Here is a 9,155-nt window from a genome sequence, read left to right as displayed (position 1 = left end):
TTTCCACTAGCTAAACATTCTGTACACAGGCAACAACGAACTGAACATTCCACTAGCTAAACTTTCTGTACACAACATACAACAACGAACTGAACCTTCCACCAGCTAAACATTCTGTACATAGACAACAACGAACTGAACATTTCACCAGCTAAACATTCTGTACACAGACAACAAAGACTGAACATTCCACTAGCTAAACATTTTGTACACAGGCGTCTACGAACTGAACATTCCACTAGCTAAACATTCTGTACACAAGTAACAACGTACTGCCATGGGCGGCTATTTCTCCAGACCTCTCCCACATAGAAGATGTCTCGGGTGAGATTGAGAAATCAATCGGAACACATCGTAGGTAATTTCCATATCTCGAGTATCGATAAGTTGAAATGAACCGACGTTTATCCGAATGCTTAGGTAAAGGCGAGTAACTCGGTTTGTTTGCGTCCTCCTGCTTCGAGTTTGGCTAACTCAGTAAAAAGGCGGACATATATTCCGGGCCTGTTCGTTGTCAACCGATCTCACGGGGCATAAGGTGTGATGAACCTTGTGTGCATTAGCTCACACACAGGGCACATCACACCATGTACCCCTCGAGGTCGGTTGACCACTTGTAATGTGCCGCCGCTGCCTTGCCAATATCTACTAAAATGGTTGTAACATCCGATATTGACATTGTTAACAGAGTTGTTACACCACCGCTTTTAAAGGGCGAGACCCATGAAGATGAGGGGTAGAATAGGTCTTCAACAACCCATGTTTGCTGTAAAAGGCGACTACTATGCTTGTCGTAAGAGGCGACTAACGGGATCGGGTGGTCAGGCTCGCTGACTTGGTTGATACATGTCAATTGCGTGGATCGATGCTCATGATGTCAACCACTGGTTGTCTGGTCAAGACTCGATTATTTTACAGACCGCCGTCATATAGCTGGAATATTGCTGAGTGCGGCGTTAAACAACAAACAAACAAAACAAACAAACTTAGAGGGCGAGCCTCCATGTCTAGTGTTACCATAATGGGTTCTGGCAATGACATTGTTAGGATAAAACATTGATCAGACGACTGACCAAATATTATTTTGTATATTTTCAGTAACAACATTCACACCACTTTATATGAAGCACAGTTACTTTTTCCGCTAGTATATATCTGTTTCCTTAATAGAATCGCTTTCGCTATTCATTATTGGCAAGTGCGTGCCATGTAAAACAATGGTTTCAGTAGCATTGTATAAAACACACTAAGTCTTAAAAAAGCCGGATTCATTTTTCCTCCTTGTTATCACGAAATATTAGTTAATGATTTGAAAATAGTGAAGAACTGAACGTATAATGTACAATCGAATATAGAAAAGGTTATGTCTCTGTGACTGAACACGACCGATCATACTCATACATTTCCGAGTATGTCTCATATTTTGCCTAAGGAAACAAGGCCTGGTTTCTTGTAATTGAGGATCCGGTGAATGGTGAAACGGGGTTTAACGTCGCGTCCAAGATTATTGCACTTATATAGCGACGTGCATGCACGCATGTTTGTGTGTGTGGCTGCTTGTACCAGTCGGGTCTAGTGCCGATTTATCGTGCTATCCCCCTGAGATACCATGCCGCAGTTCAACATGAATGCCCTACTAAGACACAGTATACTGACTCCGAGTCTAAAAGTCCTTGTTTTAGCCCCTTAATGCCTAGCGCCAGACAGGGTAACAACAAGTACCATATTTTAACGTCTTTTGGTAGGACGCAGCAAAGCCCAAATAATATGCTACTAGCAAACAATAAGATCAATTTTACATTAAATTTTCTATCTGCGTACGGGCAACAAATTGCAAGGATGTCACAGTTACTTCACTGTTCACGGTTCTGTGTTGGATCGAAGCTTGTTCTTGTCGATGGTAAGGTTTGACAGTGACAGAGGGTTGGGGTTAGGTTGGAGGGTTGTGGATCCCGGGACTAAGGCTCTTGGTAGAAAGTTGGCCAGGGGGGTCCGTCCCCCGATGTTGATGTGGTAAGGAGTAGATGGGCTCAAGGGCGTCATTCCCTTCAGGGGTAAACCGTAGCGAAGGTGAAACAAAGGTTGCGTTGCTTTGTCTCCTGGGTAAAAATAGAATTCATAGATGGTTCTGTGATTACAATTTAATAATATACGTATATTGATTATTATAAATAGATTTGTCTGCATGCATATCACGAATTTAGACATGTCGTTTCGGAAAATATAGATTTGTCTTGCCACGAATGTCTTTCATATTGACACACGTCCATGCAATAAAATGTATTGGTGTGGTACCAACCTTTTCATATACAAGATGAAGATAATACCGCCAGTCACAAATCCAACCAAAAAGCCAACAGGAAGGAAAACAAGCTTTGATCCAACTGAAACATAATTTGACAAATGTGTACATTTATATATATAACTTGGCACAGCAGTTGGTAGACGAACTTTACCACCGATACACAGACGTGTATGAAACAAGCACACAATATTAGTCTATTAATCGAATCAAACAGATACATGCACTTGTACCAATCCAAGAACGGCCTTACCTGGTGACACTGATCGCGTCCCATCGGTGTTTGAAGCTGCTTCTGTCGCTGAAAAAAGAAAACGACAATATCATTTAACCAAGCTGTTTAGGACTTCCTTTTCAAACGTAATATGACGAAATGTGAAATATAATTCGTGTCATTATTATTCTCGTGTCGTTATTATTGACAGGGGGTTGGGGTGAGGTTTGAGGGTAGTACGAGTATCTGTACTACCCTGAGAAAGTGTTATCCCAAATATAACATTCGTTACATTTTACCTCTTTCTTAATGGCATTGTGTGTTCGTATTATTATTCTCCTGCTGATCCAGAATATTTAGATTATCGGAATGCTGACGTTTCCCAAGAAAACACACTGATGTGTTTCTTATACAGACTTTTAGATTTTTAGAAGAAGAAAAGTTGTCTAATATCAGTCTCATAGACATGACATAGATGACGATATTATCATGATTGCCTTACAATAGAATAATCAATAATGTGTCAAGGGGGCTGAACCATTTACACTCTCTCATTTACACTTCATACGAATAAACATTCCTTTTTCCATTGGTGAAGATAATATAGAGTTAGGCGTTGGAGGAATTGTGTTGTGTTACAACAACCATTAGAAAGGTGGAAGTAGCAAAGGGCATACCTGTACACGCGACTGTGACGTCAGATCCGTTGTGTCCTGTGGAAAAAGAAATAAATTAATTAATCAATTGGCTTCAATGGTATACATTTGAACTATTATTACTATTTTGTCAACAAAGAAGCCTTATTAAATAGTTACCTTCCAGTCTCATCCATATCCTGTCAGGGAGATAGTCACGGATAACATCCACCTGTAAACTCCACTCTGATTGGCTGATGTTAATCTCCTTCATGAAGTGGACTGCCAGGTCGCCACCATGGATTGTGTACACTGTACGTGTCTTGTCCCTGATGGACAATGTGGTCACGTTGCTGTTGCCCAGTCTGACGTCCAGCAGGGTGACGCGGCTCGCAGCTTCACTGACTGTACAGGTGCAGGTGCTTGTTTCCCGAGATGACATCTTCAGTCGGTTGCTGCTGATGTAGACCTCCTTGCCTGTTTGTGTCTTGCTGTCACACAACAAGACACTGGCAACTTGCTCTGAAATTATGTGCTCTACTTGTCTGAGGAAGTAAATCACTTATAATTCGATTTGTCGATGTTATACTATTTATACAAATAATAGGAAATATGTTGTCATTATTATCCATTCTGTATGCTGGCACACATTTCCAAGTAACCAATGATAAAATTGAATACACAATGACTTTTAGAAACTGGTCAAATGTAACAAATGTTATATTTGGGATAACACTTTCTTAGTAAAGTACAGATTCTCATACTTTTTTGGATTGAGTCCCGTCCGGGATCCGAACCCACACTGCCAGAGTGAGGCACCTAATCGCAAGTACACAAAGTCAGCGATCTAAGTGTGGGTTCGAATCCCGCACGGGACTCAATCAAAAAAATTACGAGAATCTGTACTTTTCTAAGAAGTGTTATCCCAAATGTAACATTTGTTACAATGATAAAATTGTCTAAAATCGTAGGTAATTTGTGTCTGGATATGAACTTCATTTTCACTGGACACATTTTTCCAATACGTTTCATGTTTCACATTTTGAAGTTTGCCGATCAATCAATTCGACAGGCAGTTTTCCCTTTTAACCAAAATGGGTGACCTTTGTGCCGGTTTTAAGAAGAGCAGTATTCCTTAACGTAGAGTAGTATTGACTATGACAATTTGAATCATATTTCAGTAATATCATGGCTGCAGAAAAGCCCAAAGTGATGCAGGTCTTGGATGTTTACCACTTTGGTAAAAACCACGAGCACGGGCGTGGTGCTGACAAACCAAAAAACATAATTAGGGATATCCTGGATTCGACCCCACTATCATTCTTTTGGTACCCCTAAGGGACAAAACCATGCACAGCGATTGGCAGTCCTTAGACGACTTGGTCATTCGTTCACCACCATCCCCCACGGCCTCAGAACTGTCTATGCTATAACTGTGGTGAGCCCACCCAGTCCACATCGTCACTGACCTACGACCATATGGGTTGTGCTGTGCTATGGTACACTGGTGGGAGCGATCCAGTGCACGTCATCAGGTCATTTATAAAGTAGACGATGTTTGTGCTATATGCTGAATATATGTTCCACAATGATAGGAGTTATCACAACCACGACCATGCTATGTTCACGAATCACATCATTGGTTACCGGGGCGGTCGGGTAGCCTAGTGGTTAAAGCGTTCGCTCGTCACGCCGAAGACCCGGGTTCGATTCCTGACATGGATACAATGTATGAAGCCCATTTCTGCTGTACCCCGCCGTGATATTGCTGGAATATTGCTAAAAGCGGCGTAAAACCATACTCACTCATTGGTTTACCGATGCAAACTGCACAGCCTTGCAATCACACTTAGTCATCAGCAACCCAACGGAGTTAGGCACGATCAGTCCTGCACATTGCTACCATGTCCTGTATGTCCTATAGTCCTGTATTATCATACCACGATGACTACTGTTACTAACACTTTGTCATTCTTGCATTTTCTTACGCTAAATGATTCATTTGTGACGAAAACATGCCAGAATGGTATCTGCGTGGATTTCCGCGAATACGATGTGTTTGTGGTCATGCAACTTGCAGGTATCACTGCATGTAATCACTATGTTAACTGTTATCACTCCTCTTGCATCACTTACATTTTTATAACTACATGTATTTAACAACAAACTATCTTCTTTTTTTATTATCTGGCGAAACAGATTCATTAGGGGTAAAAGGCAAAATAGGTGTAAAAAGTATATGAATACATCACTGAAAATCAGTGATGACGCCAGACGTTCGCCAAAAGGTAAAGCATGACATGCCCTATCGGCAGCCCCGCCATTCACACAATTTGCATCGAAAACCTGGATGTGATATGGGTTATATAACAAAGTGGAGCTCCTGTATTTGAGAACGCAATTGGCGCTGTGATGTACAATCTGGAGATAAATATAATCTTAAGATTATTCTCATATGCCAAGATTGTACAAATATTGTCACAATTGTTAGTGTTTACATGGATGGGTACACTACTTTGAAACGAGAAGGCTTTGTGAACAATTTTAAGACAGCTGTGGAGTGGTGATATCAGATTCCGGTCACACAATAGATTACTCAGAAAGTAATGTTCCCAGCTGCCAGTGATGGAATCAAAGTGTTTCATTTGTTCATAACACATTAACCACGTGGTGATTCCAAGTTAGAATAGATCCCAGTTACCTTGTGGAATGAGGTTATTGTGGGCAGGGTGAATCTAGCGTAAAACAAACAAATAACCTTTTGGAGTGTCATCACATTTTAGGTCAGTCTGTTATTATGTGTACAATATGAATGCAGAAAAGAATGAAACAGAATATATAATACAAATGTGAGTGGTGAGGGTAGGACCACAACGTCTACAACGTGGAACATACTCTTAACATTAAAACCTGCACTGAACATTTCCATAGCTATATCAAGCTCTTTACCTTTAACACACTGATGCAATACAACCAGATGTGACGGGCGTTTCTTTCTCTCTCCTACTGGGAGGTCCTTCAGACCATGGATAGAGGAATTCGTGTCACTCTCCAAGATACAATACCTCTTCTGACTACACTCCTCCAGAACCTCTGTGATCGCTGCCAGATAAGCCCTCTTCTGATGCACATCCGATGCGTTTAGCAAACATCCCCCAACGTCATAATGTTCATCATTGAATTTTTCTACACAGGATCTGTAGTCTGTACTCCTGTCGTCACCGTCCTTTACATGAGCTCTTTGCAAGAAGCGTTTGACCAACACTGATTCATTTCTGGGACACTTAATCTCTTTACTCCCCTGATTGTAACAAACGCTGATAACGTCCCCTTCTATTTCTGCCACATCCACTTTGTCACAAATGATGGTACCTGAAGTATAACAGAAAAAAAAGTGCATGAGCTTATTTCACAAAGATTATTGATTTGTATTTTGAATTCAGGAACAGGAAAGTTCAGGTCAACGTCAGTGTGAAGAGTGAGTATACATTCAACGTCGCATTGGCAAGAAGAGAGTCACGCAGTTTTCAATGTGCAGAAATAAAGAAAGTTTATGACAAATACGGCTGACCTAAACAAGTATTAGGACAAAACTGTCTACCTTGAAGCAGTTGCATATGATATATTCTATCCCTGACAAGAAACTCCCCCAGACATTAACTCACCCACTCTGCATATAAGATTGACAGGAAATAGAGAAAATGAACATTTCCTGTTATTGATCGCGGGGGAAATATTTACTAAAATTCTGATTTCACTGTCTAATATTTCTCTTTAACATTCATCAAATATCTTAATAGAATATGCATCGCCAGTGAAAATAGTTTTGTTTGAAGCCTTATTCAATACTTCATCAAGAAAATCTGAAGATAGTCAGGGAGGAGACTGGGATTTTGTTTTGAGACCAGATACTTTTTCAGCTATAGATGCAATACCAGATATTATTTATATATAAAGCTATGAGCCCAAATATGTATTTATATATAAAGCTATGAGCCCAAATATGTATATATTTTAAACACATATGCAACAATGTCACATTGGCAGACAATTTCTGTATTTTTCCAAAAATGTGAAGCATAATTATTTTTTCACGATTTTTCGGGGACAGTTTATTTTTTGCGATAAAATAACACCCCAACCCCAACCCCAACCCCAACCTCTGCAGAATATCAATTTGTCAGGTCTCTAATGGGTCGGGGTCGTTTATAACAGAATATGCATTGCCAGTGAATACAATTTTATTTGAAAGTTCATTTTAAACTTCATTCAAGTAATATGTATTCAGTTGCACCTTTCGTTCCAAACAACTATAAAATGCCGCTCAGTTAAAGCCATTCTGATAATCTGAGTATATTGCCTTTGAGTAATATTATCATACTAGTGCCTATCACGAACAGCTGGAAATATTTGAATTTCCTAATGTTTATTATCAAACTGTGTATACAATGTGCACTGACAACCGTTGGTCAATATATTCATGATTATGAGCTGCAGTTGAGGTATTACGCTTACTTGTCAGTTAACATAATGATTAAACACTGAGTTATGGTATGTTATCACCCAGAACGATTTCGAGGGCAGCATGCATGTTGATTTTGGCATTATACACTCCCACTTTCCTATTATAGTCAAATTGTCTTACTTTTCCTCAGATACAGATACATTTTCGAAGTCAACATACGGAGTTGCCTGTCAATACAAGATTCCGCCACCCAACCTCGTGTGGCACTGTTTGCCAATATTTAGTAATTAAAATTCACTGTATGCTTGTCACAGACTGTGTCAAGCAAATGCTTACTAATATCAAGCAATTTGATATCCTTTTATACCGGACTTTGGCCTCCAAATAACAGTGTAAGATGGGTTTGAGATGGGCGTCTCTGGCTCCGTTTCCCTCCGTGTCTACCCCTGGATGATCATTTTAGACTCTGTTGCCGACGTCCCAGCAGCCGGCGGATCGCCTGATTACAGATGGGGAATTGTCTGCTCAGATGAGTAGTATGCGAGCCAACATGGCCCAGAGCGTGGCCTAGCTCAAGTTTATGTTTGCTTCATTCGGCCAAGCTTGGTAAGCAGAAATCGAAATCCCCGCGGCCTTAGTCGTCTAAGCCCGACATGCATCACTCTTGAAATCGAAGTCCTCCGGGGACGGTTCTTGGTTCACGTCGGCTGTCTCGAGGATCAGTTATGGTCCACTCCTTTTGCGGATCTTCGGCAGGTAATTACTTCCACAACGACTAACGGGATCGGGTGGTCAGGCTCGCTGACTTGGTTGAAGCATGTCATCGATCCCAATTGGCTGGATCGATGCTCATGATATCAATCACTGGATTGTCTGGTCCAGACACGATTATATACAGACCACCGTAATGTAGCTGGAATATTGCTGAGTGCGGCGCAAAACAACAAACCAACAAAACAAAAAAGCCTATGCTTTCTGCCTCTCCGTCGAAGTCTTCATCGTCCAATGTTATTGTACCTCTTTGAGGCGGTGCCTACCATACAGCTGAAGACAGAAGTGTCCCCTGGTTGTTCTAGAGCGCTCGGACAACCCGGTGTCTCTGTTTTACCGTATTCAGGAGGCCGACATTTACCTCGCCATGCCCCTGAGATTAGATCGTACCTGGGATGGTTCTCGGTCAGTGTTTGGGAGATCCTTCCCACCACTAGAGCTCTGAAGAAATTACCCGACCCGTCCGAGGGGTCCCATCCAGTCTTGGTTCTACATTCAGTCCTTAATTCTATAGCCCTCAGTTACTTTGACTTCCTTGATTGTTTGCCCCACTCGGTGTCGGGGTCTCAATGCGGCCGGCTTATAGGCAATGTTCAGATGGCGTAGGCACTGTGAAGCAGCCTCCGACGTCTTCAGCCTTGAAGGAGGTGAAATGGGGTTTAACGTAGCGGTCAAGATTGCTGCACCTATATAGCGACGTGCATGTGCGTGCGTGCGTGCGTGCGTGCGTGCGTGCGTGCGTTCGTGGCTGCTTGTACGAGTCCAGAC

At 41.5% G+C, this 9,155-nt stretch overlaps 1 protein-coding gene across 1 annotated transcript; it reads right to left on the bottom strand.

The window, feature by feature from the left end:
- Positions 1-2,511: 2,511 nt before the first annotated feature.
- On the bottom strand, positions 2,512-7,818 carry LOC124125814. Its single transcript, XM_048383410.1, has 5 exons — positions 7,797-7,818; positions 6,101-6,523; positions 3,332-3,673; positions 3,194-3,229; positions 2,512-2,603 (listed from the first exon to the last, which is right to left on the bottom strand). Exons 1-5 carry the CDS (start codon positions 7,816-7,818, stop codon positions 2,512-2,514), a joined length of 915 nt encoding a protein of 304 aa, XP_048239367.1.
- Positions 7,819-9,155: the final 1,337 nt, after the last annotated feature.

This window comes from Haliotis rufescens, unplaced genomic scaffold, assembly GCF_023055435.1.
Source record: "Haliotis rufescens isolate VD_foot unplaced genomic scaffold, xgHalRufe1.0.p SCAF_48, whole genome shotgun sequence".
NCBI classification, from domain to species: domain Eukaryota; kingdom Metazoa; phylum Mollusca; class Gastropoda; order Lepetellida; family Haliotidae; genus Haliotis; species Haliotis rufescens.
Note: the sequence above shows the minus strand (reverse complement) of the source record. Positions and strands in the feature narration are given on the sequence as shown.